We start from the raw sequence: 22,215 nt of genomic DNA on the forward strand, positions 1-22,215 counted from the left end.
ACAATTCTATTCTTGTTCTTTCACAGATGGCGAGAACACGCATAACATCTGTAGCCAGACAAGAGCCGGAGCCCCTTGTCACAGCTACTACCATAGGCAGAGGCCGAGGTCGAGCTAGAGGCAGAGCTCACCTAGAGCTCGAGCAGCAGCACCCGTAGTGGAGCCTCAGATTAATCATGAGGAGGAGGCCCCAGCTCAGACCATACTCATTGGACCTGCTCAGGTCCTGGAGGGATTCATAGCCACTCCAATGCTTCAGGACACTCTAGTCTGCTTGGTGGGCCCTATGGAGAGTGTGGCCCAGACCAGTGCATTTTCGGTGGAACTAGCCATCTCTCGGGCTAGAGGAGGAGAACAGACTCCCGTTACTCACACTCCAGAGTAAGTGGCTCCCCTATATAAGACTCTAGCAGCCCAGCCAAATGGGGTGGTTCAGCCGATTGTTGCGGCACAGGTCAATGATAGGCCTGCTATGTCTTCTGAGGCCTTGTTGAGGCTAGATAAGTTCACCAAGCTCTTTCCTATTCATTTCAGCGGTGCACCTTCTAAGGACCCACAAGATTACTTGGACCATTGCCAGGAGGTGTCGCGCAACATAGGTATTGTTGAGATAAATGGGGTCAATTTTATAGTTTTCCAGATGATCGGTTCTGCCATAAGCTGGTGGAGAGATTATATGTTGACTAGACCAGCTAGTTCACCTCCACTTACCTTGGATCAATTTTCACAGCTATTTCTAGAGAAATTCACTCCTTTCACTCTGAGAGAGGATTACCACAGGCAGTTTGAGCGTCTTCAGCAGGGTAGTATGACTGTTACTCAGTATGAGACTCAATTTGTGGACCTAGCTCGCCACGCCATTATCTTGCTGCCTAATGAGAGGGAGAGAGGGAGGAGATTCATTGATGATCTCACTCTCACTATCAAGATACAAGTGGCCAAGGAGACCGGAGATGATATTTATTTTCAGAGGGCCGTAGAGATGTCTATACGGATCGAGATGGTTCGTGGTCAGGAGAGGGGCCTGTATCTCATAAGAAGCCTCGTCATTTTGGTGGTTTCAGTGGTACCTCGTCTAGAGGCAAGGGTTCTTTCAATAGAAGACACCCTCCCAGGCCATTTTAATCAGTGCTTCAGGCATCCCATGGTGCTTCAGGTAGTCGTGGTCCTTATGTGTCTCCTTAACAGCTAGTCTACAGTGCACCATCAACTCCTATTAGTGCACCTCCAATCCAGAGATATCAGAGTGGTTAACCAGGTCAACAGGGCCAGTTCCAGGGTCATTAGTCACAGTAACCAAGGGTTTTTTATACTTGTGGAGATCCGAGGTACCCTTCCAGATTTTGCCTATATCACAAGGCGGTATGCACCAGCAGGGTTATCGTGCCATAATTTCGTCACCAGTTGCTTCACCTCCCGCTCAACCAGCTAGAGGCGGGGGTCAGGCTACAAGAGGCAAAGGTCCGGCTATTAGAGGTGGAGGCCAGCCAGCTAAGGGCCGTCCGAGGGGTAGTGGTCATAGTGGTGGGGCCCAGCCCCATTTTCATGCATTCCCGACTAGACTTGAGGCCGAGTCATCTGACGCCGTCATCACATATATTGTTCTAGTTTTCCATAGATATGCTTCAGTTCTATTTGATCCGGTCTCTACTTATCCCTACGTGTCATCCTATTTTGCTTCATATCTAGTTGTGCCTCGTGATTCTTTGAGTGCTCATGTGTATGTGTCCATGCATGTGGGATATTCTATTATTGTAGATCATGTTTATTGCTTGTGTATGATTTCTATTGGGAGTCTTGAGACTAGTGTATATCTCCTACTTCTTGATATGGTGGACTTTGATGTTATTTTGGGCATTGATTGGCTGTCACCGTATCATTCTATATTGGACTGTGACGCCAAGATGGCAATGTTAGCCATGTCGGGGGTGCCTCGATTAGAGTGTAGAGGGGCTCTTGGTCATTCTACCCAAAGGGTTATTTCTTATATGAAGTCTCGGCGCATGGTCGAGAAAGGATGTTTAGCGTATCTGGCCTATATTTGCGATTCTACTTCAGAGGTTCCTTTCATGGATTCTATACTAGTTGTGCGTGAGTTTTCCGAGGTGTTTCTTGCAGATCTGTTGGGGATGCAACCCGATAGACATATTGACTTCTACATTGATTTGGCTCATGGGCACTTAGCCAATTTCTATTCCACCATACCGTATGGCCTCACCAGAGTTGAAGGAACTGATGGAGTAGTTACAAGATTTGCTTGATAAGGGATTGATTAGGCCTAGTATCTCGCCTTGGGGTATGCCTATGTTGTTCGTGAAGAATAAGGATGGTTCATTGAGGTTATGTATAGACTATCGGCAGTTGAACAAATTCACAATCAAGAACAAGTACTTGTTGTTGAGGATTGACGACTTATTTGATTAGCTTCAAGGTGACAAAGTGTTTTCGAAGACTGATTTAGGTCTTGCTACCATCAGTTGAAGATTAAGGGATTTGATGACCCTAAGACAGCTTTTCGGACTCGGTATGTGCATTATGAGTTCCTAATGATGTCATTTGGGTTGACAAATTCTCTAGCAGCATTTATGGACTTGATGAAGTGCTTATTTAAGCCATATTTGGATTCTTATGTGATCGTATTCATTGATCATATATTGATCTACTCCCGCAATCGAGAGGAGCATGAGCCGTATCTTCGGATTGTACTACAAAATTTGAGAAATAGTCAGTTGTATGCCAAGTTTTCAAAATGTGAGTTTTGGTTGGATTCAGTTGCCTTTTTGGGGCATGTTGTATCGGTCGGGGGTATTAAAGTGTATCCTAGGAAGATTGAGGTGGTTCAGAACTGGCCTAGACCTACTTCAGCTATAGAGAATAGGAGTTTCTTTGGTTTGGCAGGTTATTATCGACGGTCCGTGGAGAGGTTTTCATCCATAGTAGGCCCATTGACTAGATTGAAGAAGAAGGGTTCTCCATTCAGGTGGTTCAATGAGTGTGAGCAGAGTTTTCAGATGCTCAAGACTGCTTTGACTATGGCGTCAGTGTTTGTGTTGCCTGCAGGTTCAGGATCCTACACAACGTATTGTGATGCATCGCATATTGGACTCGGTGCGGTATTGATGCAGGATGGCAGGGTTATTGCATACGCGTCATGGCATTTGAAGGTTCATGAGAAGAATTACCATGTTCTTGACCTAGAGTTGGCAATCATTGCCCATGCACTGAAAACTTGGAGGCATTACCTCTACGGCATGCCGGGTGAGGTTTTTACGAATCATCGGAGTCTACAATATTTGTTCAAGCAAAAGGATCTCAACTTGAGGTAGAGGAGATGATTGGAGCTATTGAAAGACTATGATATCACCATTTTGTATCATCCTAGAAAGTCTGTGAGCATGGGTAGCCTTGTGTATATTCCGGTTGGTGAGAGACCGCTTGCATCAGATGTTCAGGCCTTGGCCAATCAATTCGTGAGGTTAGATATTTTGGAGCCCAGTCGTGTTCTAGCTTGCACGGTCTCTCGGTCTTCCTTGTATGAGTGCATCAGAGAACGTCAGTATAATGATCCCCGTTTGCTTGTCCTTAAGGACACGCTGCACGATAAACTATTTCAAACACTATTGATTGCCAATCCCCGGCAACGGAGCAAAAATTTGACAAGCGCAAAACACACACTTAAATTCTGCTCACTAATCAAATATAGTATAGTATAGTATAATATCGTATCCATAGGAATTGGAGTTAAATAGTATTTTTATAGTTTCTAGCTTGATTGCTATCCAAGAGAATCAACAATCTAGATTTATATGATTAATAACTAAAATTAACTAAGAATCTAAAGATATTGACTAATGACTATCTAGACAAGGAATAAGCAAAGGAAGTTATCAATGGGAGTCGACGGGGTTTTGATAGGATAGGTGCAAGATAATTATTCGGGATCTAGCTCTAGATAATTTACTTCTAACGTTCAAGTGAGTCTCTCGAATTCACTCAATTATTAGTTCAAACGTTCATCAAAAACTCCTATCTCGATTAAGTTTTAACCTCACAAGATGAACTAATTTAAGCACGTGAAGATAAGCAAGAATGCGTAGTGGATTGGTCTTTAGGAAAACTTCTTTCGATTATTCTCCTAACTAGGTTTAATCAATAATTCAACTAGCCTCTTTCGATTACTAAGAAAAATTAATGAACTCAACCAATAAGATAATGCAAAGATATCACAAGTTATGCCTCTCTCGATTACATGAACGAGTGAATATAGATGCAACAGTTAAATCATCCAAAAATGGCTTCAATACATAAAACTAGAGTTATAATCTACTAACAATCATCAACACACCAAATCCATCAAACCCTAAAGAGAACTACTCCATGGACACGGAGTAATTCATCACAATTATGGTTAAAGTAAAGGAAAATATAAAACGATCCAAACTCGAGTCGAGAGTGAGGATTGAATGATGAACTCCTTGGGCTTTTGCTTCTCCCACTCCTCCTTAGCCTCCTTAGGTCTCAATATGTCCAAAAGTCCCAAGAATAACTTTTTCCATGTATTTATACCAAGTAGGGTCGGGCCCAGTCGAAATCGCCTTCTCCTAGCCGAAATAGGATTGTCACTTTGTAGAAATTGCACAGGCGCATCGTATGGGATGACGCACCATGCGGGGCATTAGTGCGGAAATCCAGAGAGTTAATTTCTGATAGACAACAGGAAAGTGGGCAGCCGCGCTGCCCCACGCGCCGCACAAGTGATGTTTTCTCGGAGTACAGATTTTTCTTGCGTTTTGACATCCAGATTTGGTCCTCGATCCCCGAACATGATCCCGGCTTAATCCCTTGGGCTTTTACTCAAACTTCAAAGATTCAAATCACTCTAATTCATTTCATAACATCTACATATCTCGTAATCACTCCTACAAGGCATAAAATCAGCAATAAGTGCAAAACAATAGCGATTAAAGCTCAAACAGAATAAAAGTGTAGTAAATTAGAGTGAAATAAGCGACTAAAACACGAGATTATAGCCTCCCATCAACACCCCACACTTAAACCATTGCTTGTCCTCGAGCAATCAAACTACACTTCACATAGACACGACCTCTTTAAACAACTCTCATAACTCATCATACCAAGAATATTTAAAACAGAATAAGTACAATACCGTAACAACCTAGCCTCAAGATTTGAGTCAAAAGCACCATGGATTTTTCACAACCCGCTCACTTACTATAACACAAAGGTCCACGACAAAGTGCCCTCACACAACAATAGAGAGTAGTTCTGCACACAATGAAAATTAAGAACAATTAGGAACTCAAGATAGAAAGAATTCGCTCACTCTCAGAAACAACATTCATATGCCACAAAAGATGCACCATAGGCTTGCCCATAGTGTATTACTCTACTAATTGAGCTCATTCAGTAAAAGATCAAGTAGGAATTTATCTGGTGTAATGTAGGCTGCGGGATGGGTAGGATACATTTAGATATAAGAGTGACTACACCTCCCTAAGCACTTTAATACATAAACATTAACAATTCAAAACCTCACACTTATGTCAAACCATAACTCCACTTTCACAATATACATTAACTCTCAACTTCTTTTAAGTACAAATACATCAAGAATTACCACTATCAAGGAATCTTTTTCATAATAATACAACATTTTTTAATTTTTTTTCTTTTTCTTATTCAATTCAAGTGGCTCTTACTTTTTTCAAAACAGTGCACCTTTCTCCTTATTTCACTAATTCCACTCAAAAGCCAAACCAACCACCCCACACTTCAACTTTTACAAAGTTCATAACAAATTTAAGTGCTCAACAAATAGATAGTCAATTCGAACGAATGGGTAAGGCTTGTAATGTGGTTTCCAAAGAAACAAGATTACATGCTCAAAGGGGTTAACTATGATACATAACAATTAGGTGGGTAAAAACATATAACTGGCTCAACAAAGAAACGCCTAAATCACTTCCAAGACTGAATAAAACTACTATTTCATTTTGAAAACACACGGGGCAAGTTGTAGACATCAAATGCAATGTATAAAATACACAAAACCACACACACACATGGAACATAACTCACTAAAGATTGGACTATCAAGACACTCTAGTCAAAGCAGTTAAGCAAAGTTAAGATCATACAATTTAAGGTACTTATACATGAGTCAAATACTGAGACTAAGCGTAACACTAAAGTACTCACATTCTAAAGGCATCATAAAGTCAAGAGATATTGCATTCAATTCAAATCCTAGCACAAGGCTTCCTAATACTCTACAAAACAAAAACTAACTACACCTAATTCAAATAAAATCCTGGAAAAAGAATCGTGGCACAAAGAAAAATCAAGGGGGAATTAATAAACTACCTACTAAAGAAAATCTTTTTGTCTTTTTTCTTTCGACTTTAAACTCGTCGAATGATATCCATCGTTGGGAAAATTCAAAAATTTTCAAATTTTTTTGGTTTTTTTCAATTGTTTTCTATCTCTAAACTACTACAACAAAAACTAAACTAACATATATACATACAACTATCCCTCACCCAATAATTTAAGTTGTGGCATGTCCCCATGACACACAACTAAAAAGCATAAGGTAAAGGAAACTTCCCTGAATATCTAGCCGGGGTCTGAGTCAAAGTTGGGATCCATTCCTCGCCTTCGAACTAATGCGCACATCCATGTAGGCAGCTTTTTGTCAGCCTTTTTGGGGTATACCCCACACTTGTTTTTCTCACTCAGTGCAGCCTTCTCTTTCGAGCCCTTCACTTTCCACTCAACACTTGCAGCTGGCTTCTCAGTTTTCACCCCCACTTCTACATTCATCTCGAAAGTTACAGTCTCCTCACCCACTCTAAGCGTGATCTTTCTCTCGTGTATATCTAATATTTCTCTACCCGTCGCTAAGAATGGTCTTCCTAAGATGAGGAAGACCTCCTTGTTCTCCTCCATATTCACCACTGTAAAATCTACAGCAAATACAAACTTATCTACCCGAGCTAAAACATCTTCCACTATCCCCTCGGGTATCAGAGTCATTTGGTCTGCCAGCTGCAAAGATATTGGCACTGACCTTATCTCTCCAATCACCATCTCGAGTTTCCTGTAAATAAATAGAGGCATTAAATTAATTGACGCACCAGAATCACATAGAGACTTATCAAAATTAATGGAGCCTAAAGAGCAAGGTATAGTAAAACTCCCTGGATCTTCACACTTTTGTGGGAGTTTATTTTGCAATATCGCGCTGTAATGCTCTGTGAGCTTGACCACTGAGGTCTCCTTGATTTTCCTCTTCTTCGTCAAGATCTCCTTCAAGAATTTGGAATATGCTGGCATTTGTGAGAGCACCTCTATGAATGGCAAATTTACATGAACTTGTTTTAGCATATCCAGAAATCTCTCAAATTGCTTGTCCAACTTTTCTCTATATAGCTTTTGAGGAAACGGTAGAGCATGCATATGATTGCTCTCATTAGATTCATCCCTTCTCAAAGTTTCCTCCTTCTTCTTTTTGTCAGCTCCCTTCTTGCCTTTCTTCTTCTTATCAATATTATTCTTCAGCTACTCCTCATTTTCCTTTTCAAGTGCCTCCTCTTTTTGGATTGGAGTGGTATCTTTCAACACTTGCCCATTTCTCAAGGTCACATCATTCACTATTTCTTTGGGATTTTTCTCAGTATCAGCTGGCAGAGTACCTGGGACTCTCTCAAATAATATTGTTGCAATCTGTCCCACTTGTCTCTCCAAGTTTTGAAAACGGCCTTCATGAGATCTTCTATGCCAAACTAAATGGGTTGTTGAGGATGAAACTGCTGCCTCTGCTGATTTTGGAATGCTGGAGCTCCTTGGCCCTGGGGTCTAGAGTTATTTTGTTACCAAGCATTTCTAGTATCCCCAGGTGAACTCCATGAAAAGTCGGGGTGCCTCTGACCCATTGCATTATAATTTCCCACAGCATTCCCTTCCTCAGTTCAGGCTTGACACTCATGAGTAGGATATCCTCTTCCACATATATCACAAGCTGCATGAGGCTCATTTTGTATTGTAGCTAAGGTCAGCTTCTGTATTTCTTTAGCCATAGCATCAAGTTGTACCTGCACAGTTATTTTAGCATCAACCTGGTTAACACCTGTCGATCTTCTTCTTTCAACACTCTCAGAGGGCCACTGATTTGCATCTTCAGATAACTCGTCAAGAATTGTGACTATCTCCTCTTGAGTCTTCTTCATCAAACGACCTCCAACTGTATTGCTCAATGTTATACGCGAGGTCGATGTCAATCCATCCCAAAAGTTCTGGAGTTGCATCCAGAGTTCAATTTCTCTATGTTGACACTTTTTTACTATTTCCTTAAACCTCTCCCACACCTCAAACACAGTCTCAGTATCTTTCTAGCATAAGATATGGATTTCTCTTCTAGACTTGCTCGTCTTAGCTGATGAGAAATATTTATCAAGAAATTTTCTAGCCATCTCATCCCATGTTCGAATCGATCCATTGGGTAAGCTTTGAAGCCATTGCTTTGCATCATCTTTCAGTGTGAAGGGGAATTCCCTTAAGTAAACTGCATCTTGCGACACACCATTGTTTTGAAAGGTGTTCATAATCTCCTCGAAATCCATCAAATGGTTGTTCGGATCTTCATTCATCTTTTCTCTGAAGACACAGTAGTTTTGAAGGGTTTGGAGCAACCCTTGATTCAACTCGGAATTATTAGCTACAATTGGAGGTGGTCTAACACTTGATAAACCATGATTGTAGACTAGTCTAGCATAAACGTCAAGTGGTCTCCCAGGCATGGGAGCTATATATCCGAACTGGTCTGCACCCAAGTCTTGATTCTGAGCAATTCTCCGACCCCTCTCTTCTTCAGAGATAATCTATGCACCCCTAATAGCTTCTTCCTCGGCATCCCATGCAGCTTGTTCTCTCTGTTGGGCTTCCTCTCCTACACAATGTATTGTGATGCATCACGTATTGGGCTCGGTGCGGTATTGATGCAGGATGGCATGGTTATTGCATACGCATCGTGGCATTTGAAGGTTCAGGTGAAGAATTACCATGTTCATGACCTAGAGTTAGCAACCATTGTCCATGCACTGTAGACTTGGAGGCATTACCTCTATGGCATGTCGTGTGAGGTATTCACGGATCATCGGAGTCTACAGTATTTGTTCATGCAAAAGGATCTCAACTTGAGGTAGAGGAGATGGTTGGAGTTCTTGAAAGACTATCATATCATCATTTGGTTTCATCCCGGGAAGTCCAACGTGGTGGTCGATGCCTTGAGTAGAAAGGCTGTGAGTATGGGTAGCCTTGCGTATATTCTGGTTGGTGAGAGACCACTTGCATCAGATGTTCAGGCCTTGGCCAATCAGTTCCTTAGGTTAGATGTTTCGGAGCCCAGTCGTGCTCTAGCTTGCACGGTCTCTCGATCGTCCTTGTATGAGTGCATCAGAGAGCGTCAGTATAATGACCCCCATTTGCTTGTCCTTAAGGACATGGTGCACTACAAACTATTTCAAACACTATTGCGCAAAATATTGACGAACGTAAAAACACATACTTAAATTTTGCTCGCTAATCAAATATAATATTGTATAATATCATATACACAGGGATTGGAGTTAAATAGTGTTTTTATAGTTTCTAGCTTGATTGCTATCCAGTTAGAATCAACAATCGAGATTTATATAATTAATAACTAAAATTAACTAATAATCTAAAGCTATTGACTAATGACTAACGAGACAAGGAATAAGCAAAGAAGGTTATCAATTGCAGAAGATGGGGTTTTGATGGGATAGGTGCAAGACAATTGTTCGAGATCTAACTCTAGATAATTAACTTCTAATGTTCAAGTGAGTCTCTCAAATTTACTCTATTATTAGTTCAAACGTTCAACAAAAACTCCTCTCATAATTAAGTTTTAATCTCACAAGATGAACCAATTTAAGTACGTGAAGATATGCAAGAGTGCGTAGTGAATTGGTCTTTAGGAAAACCTTTTTCGATTATTCTCCGAACTAGGTTTAATCAATAATTCAACTAGCCTCTTTCGATTACTAAGAAGAATTAATGAACTCAACCAATAACATAATGCAAAGATATCACAAGTTATGCCTCTCTCGATTACATGAACAAGTGAATATAGATGCAACCGTTAAATAATCCAAAAACGCTTCAATACATAAAACTAGATTTATAATCCACAAAAAAAAACATCAATACACCAAATCCATCAAACCCTAAAGTTAACTACTCCATGGACACGGAGTAATTCATCACAAATATGTTTAAAGTAAAGGAAAACATAAAACAATTCAAACTCGGGTCGAGAGTGATGATTGAATAATGAACTCCTTGTGCATCTGCTTCTCCAACTTCTCCTTAGCCTCCTTAGGTCTCCAATATGTCCAAACGTCTCAAAAATAATATTTTTCCATGTATTTATACCAAGTAGGTTCGGGCCCAGATGAAATCACCTTCTCCTAGCCGAAATAGGATTGTCACTCTATAGAAATTACACAGGCATGCCGCATGGGGCGACGCGCCATGCGGGGCATTAGTGGGGAAATTCAGAGAGTTGATTTCTGACAGACAGCAGGAAAATGGGCAGCCGCGTCACCCCACGCTCTGGCCCACATGCCGCACTAGTGAAGTTTTCTCTAAGTACGGATTTTTCTTACATTTTGACGTCCAGATTTGGTCCTCGAGCCCCGAACACGATACCGGATTAATCCTTTGGGCTTTTACTTAGAATTCAAAGCTCCAAATAGAGTACAATAAGCGACTAAAATACTAGATTATAACATACCATCATGTTTTACAGTGGTGCCAAGCAAGTTACTATCGGAGATGATGGAGTGTTGAGGATGCAGGGTCAAATTTATGTGCCTAATATGGATGGGCTTCATGAGTTGATTCTTGAAGAGGCCCACAGTACACGGTATTCCATCCATCCGGGTGCCGCCAAGATATATCAAGATTTGCGGCAGCATTATTGGTGAGAAGGATAAAGGAGGATATAGTTGCATATGTGGCTCGGTGTTTGAATTTTTAGCAAGTAATGTACGAGCATTAGAGGCCTGGTGGTTTGCTTCAAAGGCTTGAGATTCCTGATTGGAAGTGGGAGCGTATTTCTATGGACTCAGAAGAATTTCGATGCAGTATGGGTCATTGTTGACAGGTTGACCAAGTCGACACATTTTATTCCAGTAGTAGTTACCTATTCTTCAGATCGGTTGGCTGAGATCTATATCCGCAAGATCATTCATCTTCACGGTGTGCCGGTATCCATCATTTCTGATCAGGGTACGTAGTTCACATCGCACTTTTAGAGGGTCGTACAGTGTGAGTTAGGCACACAGGTTGCGTTGAGTACAACATTCCACCCCCAGATGGATAGTTAGTCTGATTGGGGGTTCTTGGGATCAGTTTTTGCCACTTGCGGAGTTTGCCTACAAAAACAGTTACCAATCGAGTATTCAGATGGCTCCCTATGAGGTGTTTACGGGAGAATGTGTCATTTGCCAGTTGGTTGGTTTAAGCCGGGAGAGGATCGGTTGTTGGGTACCAATTTGGTTCAGGATGGCATGGAAAAGGTCAAGATGATTCAGGATCGACTTCGCACAGCTTAGTCTAGGTAGAAGAGTTATGCCGATCGTAGAGTTCGTGATGTTGCATTCATGGTTGGAGAAAGGGTTTTGCTTCGGGTTTCACCCATGAAGGGTGTCATGAGGTTTGGAAAGAAGGGTAAGTTTAGTCCTAGGTATATCAGACCCTTTGTGATTCTTGAGAGAGTGGGTGAGGTGGCCTACAAGCTTGCATTGCCACCAAGTTTATCAGTGGTCCACCTGGTGTTCCATATCTCCATGCTCCGGAAGTATCACGGTGGTCTGTCCTATGTATTAGATTTCAGTTCAGTCCAACTGAACAAGGATTTGACTTTAGAGGAGCAGCCAGTGGCTATTCTAGCCCGGCAGGTCCGGAAGTTGAGGTCTAAGAGTTATCCTTCAGTTAGAGTATAGTTGAGAAATCAGCCGATCTAGGCATCCACGTGGGAGTCTGAGTCCGACATGCGTAGTAGATATCCATACTTTTTTACCAATCAAGGTACCTTTCTATGTAAGTTCGAGGATGAACGTTTGTTTTAGATATTGAGAATGTGATGACCCGATTGGTCATTTTTAGTTTTTGCCTTCATTTATGTGTTCCAAGACCTCGAATATCTTTGTTTAGACTTTCTCAATTTGCGTGCGCAGTCCGTGTCTTATTCCAGAAAAAATTCTATGTGAAAAAAATATGAATTTTAGCCTTAAAATGATTTAAGTTGACTACGGATAACATTTTCTGTAAACGGACCCGGATCAGTGTTTTGATAGTCCTGGTTCGTCCGTATCGTGATATGGGACTTGGGCGTATGCCCGAAATTAAATTTGGAAGTCCCTAACTTGATTTAACGTGATTTGTTGAAAACTAATAATTTGAAGGTTTAAAGAATTTCTAAGTTTGACTATAGGTTGACTTTGTTGTTACTGAGTTCGGATTTTGGTTCTGGAACTTGGTATAGGTTCATTTCACTATTTATGACCTTTTTCAAAAATTTGGTCCAAAAGAGAGTAGATTTAACGTGATTCGAACGTGAGGTTGCACATTTGAAAGTTTTTAAGTTTCATTGAAAATTTCATACATTTTGGTGTCTGACTTGTGGTTCTAGGTGTTATTTTGGTATTTTGATCACTCGAGCAAGTTCGTATAATGTTATTATACTTGTGTGAATGTTTGGTTTGGAGCCCGAGGGGCTCTGGTGAGTTTCGGATAGGATACATATTGATTTTGAACTTAGAAGGACTGCTGGTTTCGGAGATTCTTGTGTCTGGTGCTTTGTTCTTTGCGATCACGAAGCCACTCTCACGATCGTGAAAGGTAACCTGGGATGGGGTGGTATTTCCTCTATGAGAACGTGAGGTTGAGGTCACGAATGCGAAGCAATGGTGGGATCACCCTCGCGAACACGACCAATACCACGCGAACGCGATGGGTATGGGCCTGGGAAGGGAACTGCTAAGTGTTCTACGAGAACGCGAGCCCTGCCTCGCGCACGCGAAGGCATGGGGAGAAGCCTTCGCGAATATGTGAGGAACATCGTGAATGCAAAGGCCGATAGGGCTGTTGTGCTTTGCGATCGCGTCAGGTCCTTCGCGAACGCGATGAAGACCTGACACCCAGTCAATTAAAAATCCAAAAGTCGAGATTTTCTTCATTTTTCACCATCTCCAAATTTGAGCTCGCCTAGAGGTGATTTTGAAGAGGAATTTCATCCCCGCTTCATAGGTTAGTAGATTGTAACTTGTTTCCTTCTATTTCCATCAACACTCATTGATTTCTAACCTTTAATCTATGTTCTTTTACGGTAGAAATTAGGGATGTGGGTAGAATTGGGAATTTTTGTAAAATTGAAATTTAGACCCCGAATTGAGGTCAGATTTCGAAACTAATCACATAATCCCGCTCGGGGTGAATGGGTAATTGTGTTTTGGTCCGAATCTCGGGTATTGACCAAGCGAGCCCACGGTTGACTTTTTTCTAAATCATTAAAGATTGAATTTTTATCACTCGTGGGTAGTTTCTAAAGCTTATTTTTAATTGTTTGAACTATATTTGGTTAGATTCCAATGGTTTAGAGGAAAGTTTTAAAGGAAAGGCCACAATTGAGCTTTGATTTTATTGCGGAGCGAGGTAAGGATCGTGGTTAACCTGGACCTAAGGGATTAGGACTTGTTAGTCTATTCACTACGTGTTTTATGTATGGGAACAACGTATATGTGAAGTGACGAGTACTTATGCGTTGTTGTTTGGTTAAAGCATGCGGGTGTAACTTGTTTTCTTGTATTTTATTGCATTGTTAATTATGATATCCATGTTTATGTTAGGTTTCTACTCCTTTGATTATTCGCTTCGTAATTATTGCTTATTTCATAATTGTTGAGTATTTTCTGAAAGTTGAATTTTGGTATCTTGGCATCATATTTGATGTTAAATACATTCTCCGCAATATTTATTTCCAGAATTAATATTATCTTCATTACATGGTAAGGAAGAGTGTAAAAGTACGAAGGGTGTTGCCGTGCCATTTCATTTTATCTCATTTATTGATTAATACATAGTGAGGAAGAGAGTAAAAGTACGAAGGGTGATGCTGTGTCATTTAAATCATTTATTCATTATTATATGGTGAGGAAGAGAGTAAAAGAACGAAGGGTGATGCCATGCCATTCATCTCATTTATTCATTGTTACATGGTGAGATTGAGAGTAAAAGCACAAAGGGTGATGTCGTGCCATTTCATTTTTCTTATATCATCATCTCATGGTAAGGACGAGAGTAAAAGCACGAAGGGTGATGCCGTGCCATTTTTCATATCATTGGTTTATCTTATTTCATTGGTTGATGATTTACTTCTCTATTTCGTGATTTCATGCTTGTTGTAGCTGTTATATTTTCCCCTTTTTGCATGTCCCTCCCAATTTGTACGTTATCATTCTCTAATATTATTGCTATATTATATATACTTGTACATGTTTATTTATGTAGGTGTCCTATCATAACCTCATCACAACCTCATCAAGGTTAGGCTCGATACTTACGGAGTACATTGGGTCGGTTGTACTCATACTACACTTCTGTACTTCTTGTGCAGATACTGGTATTGGTCTCAGCGGTGCGTGAGGTATGTCAGCTCGGATCATTGCATACGCAGACTTGAGGTAGATCTGCTGGCATCCGCAGACCTTAAAGTCCCCTTCCTCTTCCTACTTTTTCTATTCATTTCCTTTGAAACCGTTGTATTTATTTCAGACTCTATTTGTAGACTTCTAGTTGCTCGTGTATTCGTGACTCCAGATCTCTGGTAGTAGATATTATTATGTAACTTATATATTAGTACTGTGCTAGATTGGGTTGATATTTTCTCGTTGTATATCATCATTGTATATCTAACTGCTAAAATTGATTATTTAATGATCTCACGGCGCCATCACGACCCCGAGGTTTGGATTCTGAGTCGTGACATCTGTAGCTAGGTAAATTGTGGGGATTTCGGGACAGAGCTCATTTTACACTCTTTTTCAACCCTAAATACTCTATAGGCGATTTTTGAAAACATTTCTCCCCAGATTCATTGGTAAGCAACTCTAATTCATTTTCCATCAATCCTCCATTACTTTTTATGAGTTTTTAACATCAAATCTATGAATTTCATGGTAGAAATTAGGGATTTTGGGTAGAATTTAGGCATTTTGTAAAATTGTGATCTAGACCTCAAATTGAGGTCGGATTTCGAAACAAATCACATATTCGGGCTTGGGGTGAATGGGCAATCGGGATTTGGTCCAAATCTATGATTTTGACCATGTGGGCATGGGTTGACTTTTGGGATTTCGGCCAAGATTGAACCTTTACTGACTGGGGATATTTCCTTTAGCATTAGTTGACTTCGTTTGATGATATTTGACTATGTTTTGATCGTTTTGAGGAGTATTTCTAAGGAAGACGGTATTGGATTGTGGATATTGTTCCTACTAATTAATATTATTTGTTACATGTGAGAGTGATGCATATATAAGGTGACGCGCATATATGCATTTGCCATGGTTCCCATGCTTGGGAGGGGGAATTATGTGATTCGTTGTGACTTTGTTGAACTTGATGATCCTTTAACCTATGTTTCATTTAATTCGATGACCAATAAACTCAATTAAGTGTGTTAGCAATCATGCTAAAATATATGACATCTTAAAAAGGATTTAATGTGTTATTTTTTATATCCATTGCTTACTTTACTCTGTTGTGGTTTCGTAAACCTATATCTATACATGTTATTGTCATATTATTTGAGCTTCTTTATTCTTAATAAAAGATGGTGGTTGGGGCCTTAGGGCTATGTTTAGCATGATATGTATTTTCATGTGGTTGATAAGATGTTAACACGATGAGTATTTCCGTACGATTTGAAATGAGATTGGTTTGTTTGTTATTACTGTGCAAAGAGAAAGGAAGTTGGATTTCTGTTATGATTACTCATTCATTAAATCTTTACATGTCATTTTCTTTGGTTTCTACTAATGTTTGTTGTTTTGAAAAATACATCCTGTTTGAGTTCCTTATGTAGTTACCTCTATGTTATCCATTTGGCATGTTACTGTTATAGCTATGTCTTTACCTTGTTTGTTATTCTTACACCTATGCTTTTACTTGATTTTCTTCTGCTACATGTCCTCTTCAAATTCATGCTTTTACTTATATTATGACATACCTGTTACATGCCTCTAATTATCATGTGACTTACTTGTTAGATTATAAGGCCCCGTAAAATGTTTCCTAAAAACTCGGGTTCTGTGATGCAAAAGTAGGTGTAGAGGTTAATAATAGTATAAATTCATCGCGGCGATCTGGCTCACCACGGTTCAGACTTTTTGGATTGAACAATGCACCGAAAAGTAAAGGAAAATTTTGGCAGTGTTATGCGTTTCTGCGGTCCATTATGCGACCGCAGAATCACTCTGCGAAATGGCCGCAGAGTGAGACAGTAAATTGGGCCAGTTTGGATGAAATTTTGCGGTCGACTATGCGACCGCATAACTATTCTGCAATTCATTATGCGACCGCAGAACAGGTCTACGGGGCGTATAGTGACCGTAGACACGGCCAGGTATTTGGCTATTTTGGTCACCGATTATGCGACCAATATGCGGTCCGCATATCGATTATATGATCGCATACCTTGTTTCGGAGCTTCATTTTTGTGGTTTTTAAACCCGACCATATTTCGTTAAAACACACCCCATGGACCATTTTGAGCATATTATCTGATATTTTTAGAGTGAGAGAGTGGGTCCTAGAGGGAGAAGTGATCTTCATCAAATTGTTCTTCAATTCTCACTTAAATCTTGAAGATTATCAAGAGAGGCACCTAGGTCTTCTTCCTAAGAGGTAAGATTCTATCACCCAAACTTTTAATTTCAATATGTAAGTAGAATGGGCCATTAGTAAGGTAATTCATGGGATTGGAAGTGCTTACTTTGCATGCATGTATCCTTGTAGTATGTGCAGAGATTGTGAGCTAAAACAATTATAGAGAATGGGTTGGGGAAGGATGGAATCCTCCACAAAAAGGGCCTTAAGGCATTGATGCACATATAGTGTTTAATAATATGCTCAAATGAGCTAAAACCTTGTTCATCTTCCTACTTTTGGTTCAATTTGGTTATATTGCTAAAATAGATTGAAGTGGATAATATTCTGGAACATCTTAGACTTTTAAGGAGCTCAATTGAGGTATGTTGGCTAAACCCCCCTTCTTCTTAGAATCGAACCCACGGTGATCATGTAATTGGAGTAAGCCCTTGATCATTATAGAATTGGCGATTTCTAATGTGTTTGTGTTGAAGGATGTAAGTTCAGTATTTATTCTAAATGCTTCACCATGTTATCTTGTCATTGAGGATGTGTTTAAAAATGTGGAATATGTGTTAGAAATGTTATGACTTCATGTCATGATCAAAATAAAGGTTGTTATACCAAATTGTATAAAAAGCCTATATGTGCCTAAGATTCCCAAATTGCTTATATGTGAATGTAATGTCTTGAATGGGGATCCTTATTGATTTTGATAATGATATTGAATGTGGAAAAGGGGTCTGGAACTATGAAATACGGCCAAGTGCCAAGAATGACTTTGTAATCGTAATCACTAGTGTCAATGAATCGAAAATACATGAAAGAAGTATGATGTGAGATGAATTACTGAAAAAGGTAATATCTCAAATGAGATGGCCTAGCTGGTCAGGCTGAAATTGGACTCCGTGTAAGAACACGGTGGTGTTCTGGGTGAAATTTTGAAAAGGGTAGATGTCTCAAATGAGATGGCCTAGCTGATCGGGACGTGATCGGACGCCATGCCGCACACATGGTGGTACTGTGCTGGAAAGTTATAATGAAATTGTTGAAATGTCTCAAACAAGGAGGCCTAGCCGGTTGGGCCGAGATCGGACTCCGTGTAAGAATACAGAGGTATTGTGAATTGTGGAACATCGGTACTAAAGGTTAACCAACCTAGTAATATGGAAATTGTCTTGAAAGTGTATATGATCCTTAAATTGTTGTTTTACTATTGTTTGAAGCGCTTATTGAATTCTTGACTTTTCCTCTTGTATTATTATTCATTCTATTGAGTTGGCGTTTAGCTATACATACTAGTGCTATTCGACAGTACTAACATCCCTTTTGCCGGGGGCACTGCATCTTTAAATGGATGTAGGTGGTTACATGGTAGACAACGTTGAAAATAGATAGTGTTGCATCCTCTTCTCAACGGACTCGGTGAGACCCATTTCATTCTGGGGTCATGTATTGTACCTTTTGTTTATATTATGATCACTTTTTGAGGTATAGTCTGGGCCTTGTTGCCGGCACCATCTTTACTCTCTTTTGTATCTTTAGAGGCTCCGTAGATACTATGTGGGTTGTATATGGGTGTTGGGAATGCTAATCAAGTCATGTTGTGTTTGATCACTTGTTCCACTTGAACTATACCAAATGTGTATTTTGTGACTCAAAGGCGCAATGACTAATGAAATGATTTAGGATTGTATGAATGAGATTCCTACTGTATAATTAATGAAATCACATCTTTTCTTGATCATGGGTTAATTGGGTAGAAAGTATCTAACAGGCTTGCTCGACCGGGTTCACTCGGTTGAGTGTCGGTCACGCTTTCCGAGGATAGGGCGTGACAAACTTGGTATCAGAGCCTAAGGTTTTAAAGTGTCCTAGGATGTCTCGGAGTAGTGTCTGGTAGAGTCCTTCTTATCGGTGTGTTGTCGACCACATCTATAAGTTGGAGGCTACCTGGACATTTAGGAACAATACCCTTCTTTGATATTCTGGATCGTGCGATGAAACTAATTATGCAACTATTCCTCCTCCAACTCGTGCATTCCTTTAACTTTCAGTATATGGAACCTAAGAAGGGAGCAAGAATTGGCCAAGGAGACAAAGCCGCCTTAGGAGGGGCTGTCGACCCTTTATTTGATGAAGCGGGTGAACACCCGAGGGGTGAGAATAATCCCCTGACTGCTACACTACATGATTCCACTACACCGGCCCGGGCCACACCAGTTCCTACACCTACTGAGGGTGCGACGGTTCCTCCACTTGACATTTCGATTCCACCTCCTGCCCCAGCTTTCGGCTATGGTATTTTTGATGGGGATCTTAGGGGAGCTATTCAGATGCTAACTCAGATAGTGGCTTCTCAGGCCCAAAGGTCGAATGTTGCACCTACATCCTCTAGCCAGCAAGGGGATTCTAGTGGTTCCAAGGTGAACAGGTTTCTGCAGTTGGATCCTCCGGTGTTCACGAGTGCTAATCCCGAGGAGGACCCATATGACTTTATTGATGAGATGCATAAGACTCTCCGGGTTATGCGCGCTACTGAAATGGAGGTAGTGGAGTTGGCCACCTACCTCCTAAAAGGGGTGGCATATTCATGGTTTGAGCTGTGGGAAGACTCTCGGGAGGAGGGGAGCCCTCCAGCGAGATGGAGTGAGTTTGCGGATGCCTTTATACACCATTTCTTGCCTACCGAGACTAGGGCAGCCCGTGCCGCAGAATTTGAGAATCTTAAGAAATGGAGTAGGAGTGTGTGGGAGTATCACATGGAGTTCGCGCGCCTGTCAAAATATGCCACTCTCATGTTGCCTACTATGGAGGCTAGAGTGCGCCAGTTTGTGCAGGGCCTTAGCCACTTGGTTATCAATGAGGCTGCTACAGCTGCCCTTAATTCAGACATGAACTATGGAAAAATAGTAGCATTTGCTCAAGCTACAAAGAACCGCAAGTTGAAGAATAGGAGGGAGCGAGAGGGTACCAGCAAGGCTCGGTCCGTGAGAAACTTTGGGGAGTCATTTGATGGGGGGAGATCAGCTTTCAAGGGAGGGTCATCAGGGCCAACCCAGTCTCATGCCCAGTCTTCAGCCAGTGCACCGCCAATGGGGCACAGTCAGCAGCTGGGGACTCGTCTCAGGCCCGATCAGGGCAGTAGGGGACCCCACCATTAGGGCGATCAGGAGGGAGGTTCCTGCAGCAGCGGAGGCCTCCATGCCCCAGGTGTGGGAGGATGCACTTGGGGATTTGCTACATGGACTTACCTATATGTTACGGGTGCAGATTGGGGTCATATTCAAAGGGAGTGTCATTCATCCCACTAGGGTGCGGGCAGGGGCACAACACAGCCGTCCAGTTCTGCAGCTGCTACATCTTCCGCACCCCCTCCAGCTCGAGGCCCTCTTGCACCAGCAGGGAGTGGTGCAGCTAAGGGTGGTGCGCAGAGTTCAGGAGGACCCAGCCGTTTCTATGCTATGAGCGATCGCCAGAATGTAGAGGCTTCTCCAGATGTTGTCACATGTATATTGACTGTCCAAACTCATGATGTATATGCTCTCATTGTTCCCGGTTCCACCTTATCCTATGTTACCCCTTATATTTCTATGGAATTTGGGATAGAACCGGAACAACTTCCTGAGTAGTTCTCTGTATCTACTCCGATTGGTGAGTCTATTGTGGCCGCACAAGTTTATAGGGGTTGTGTTGTCACGGTGTGTGGTCGGGACACCGTGGACGATCTCATTAAATTGGGGATGGTTTCATTTGATGTAATTATGAAGATGGATTGGGTTTATTCATGTTTTTCTAAGATCGACTGCCATACTAGAACTGTGAGGTTTGAATTTCCAAGTGAGCCAGTTGTTGAGTGGAAGGGAGATAATGTGGTTCCAAAGGGTAAGTTTATTTCTTACCTTAAGGCCACGAAGATGATTAACAAGGGGTGTATCTATCACTTGGTCCGGATTACAGACACCGATGCTGAGGCACCTACACTAGAGTCAGTGCCAGTTGTGAAAGCATTTTCGGAGGTCTTTCCTAATGAGCTCCCTGAGATTTCGCCAGATAGGGAGATTGATTTTGGGATTGATGTGATGCCAGGCACACAGCCTATATCTATTCCTGTTACATCTAGCATTTTTCATACGTTAAAGTTTTATCTTCAGTTAATTAACGTAGACTCGGGGATGAGATTTTCTTGAGATTATAAGCATTATGCTATTTCAAATACATGATGAGTAAATTCGTGAAGGAGAGAAGGTAAGCAAATAGAAGAAAATGAATTTCGTTGAAGGTTTCCGATTCGGGATAAAATACGGGTCGAGCGATAATACCCCATATTTATGGGCTAGTACCATACAAGGTACCATATGAACATGTTAATATGATGTATAAATTATATTAAAAATGAGTAGAATTTTAAGTAATGTGAGACAATTCTTAATTATGAGGGTAATTGGTTAATTACCGGGTAACGAGACATTACCTAATTACCTAATAAGTGGATAAAGATTAACTTCCCCCACCCCCACCCCCACCCCACCCCCACGTGGCAGTAAGCCACCATTAATACATATGACTACGTAGTCATATGAGCTTAGGTGGCAAACTAATGTAAAAACATTACATATTCATTCTCAAGACTTTAGGTGGCAAACTAACGTTAGCCACTTTCACAAAGCTTTCAACAAAACTTCATCTTCTCATATCTTGAATGCAAAGACACAATCAGAACATTAGCTTTTAACTACAAGATGCTACAACTCATAGGTGAGCTTTGCACCTTAGCAACATTGCTTAGAAAAGTCTTACAAAATTCCTTCATAACAGAACGTTAGAAACTTTTACAATTCAAGTTCCTACAAAGACATTAACAACGAGATTTCTTGAAATCAAATTCTCCTACAAGGTTTCAACGAAATTCTTGTAACCAAACAATTCCAACGAGAATTATTAGAATCGTAGCAACGTAAAATATTGGGGTTCTAAAGGAGTACGGTGCAATCTTTTCCAAGAATATTATACGGATTTTTGCCTACTCCAAAATGTTAAGTCTAAGCTCTTCCTTCATTTTGGCATGATCTCGTAACTCCATGTGTTTGATAACGAGGCATAAAGAGAAATGCATACTCCCAAATTTATATACATTATTCTAGTCTCATAAGTTACAGTATTCTCCCTTATAGAGAATTTATATTCAATTGAGTATTGTCTTCTTCCAGTCAAGAGAGCAGAGGGTCTATATATACA

The 22,215-nt window shown here is 40.9% G+C and overlaps 2 protein-coding genes across 2 annotated transcripts; one reads left to right on the plus strand and one right to left on the minus strand.

The window, feature by feature from the left end:
* Positions 1–472: 472 nt before the first annotated feature.
* LOC138893966 (uncharacterized) lies at positions 473–2,261 on the plus strand. Its single transcript, XM_070178637.1, has 2 exons — positions 473–1,156; positions 1,221–2,261. The coding sequence occupies exons 1-2, from the start codon at positions 473–475 to the stop codon at positions 2,259–2,261; spliced, it is 1,725 nt and encodes a 574-aa protein (XP_070034738.1).
* Positions 2,262–8,411: 6,150 nt separating this feature from the next.
* On the minus strand, positions 8,412–8,819 carry LOC138893967 (uncharacterized). The gene has a single exon (XM_070178638.1). It carries the CDS (start codon positions 8,817–8,819, stop codon positions 8,412–8,414), a length of 408 nt encoding a protein of 135 aa, XP_070034739.1.
* Positions 8,820–22,215: the final 13,396 nt, after the last annotated feature.

The sequence above is a fragment of the Nicotiana tomentosiformis genome, chromosome 6 (genome assembly GCF_000390325.3).
Source record: "Nicotiana tomentosiformis chromosome 6, ASM39032v3, whole genome shotgun sequence".
Classification (NCBI taxonomy): domain Eukaryota; kingdom Viridiplantae; phylum Streptophyta; class Magnoliopsida; order Solanales; family Solanaceae; genus Nicotiana; species Nicotiana tomentosiformis.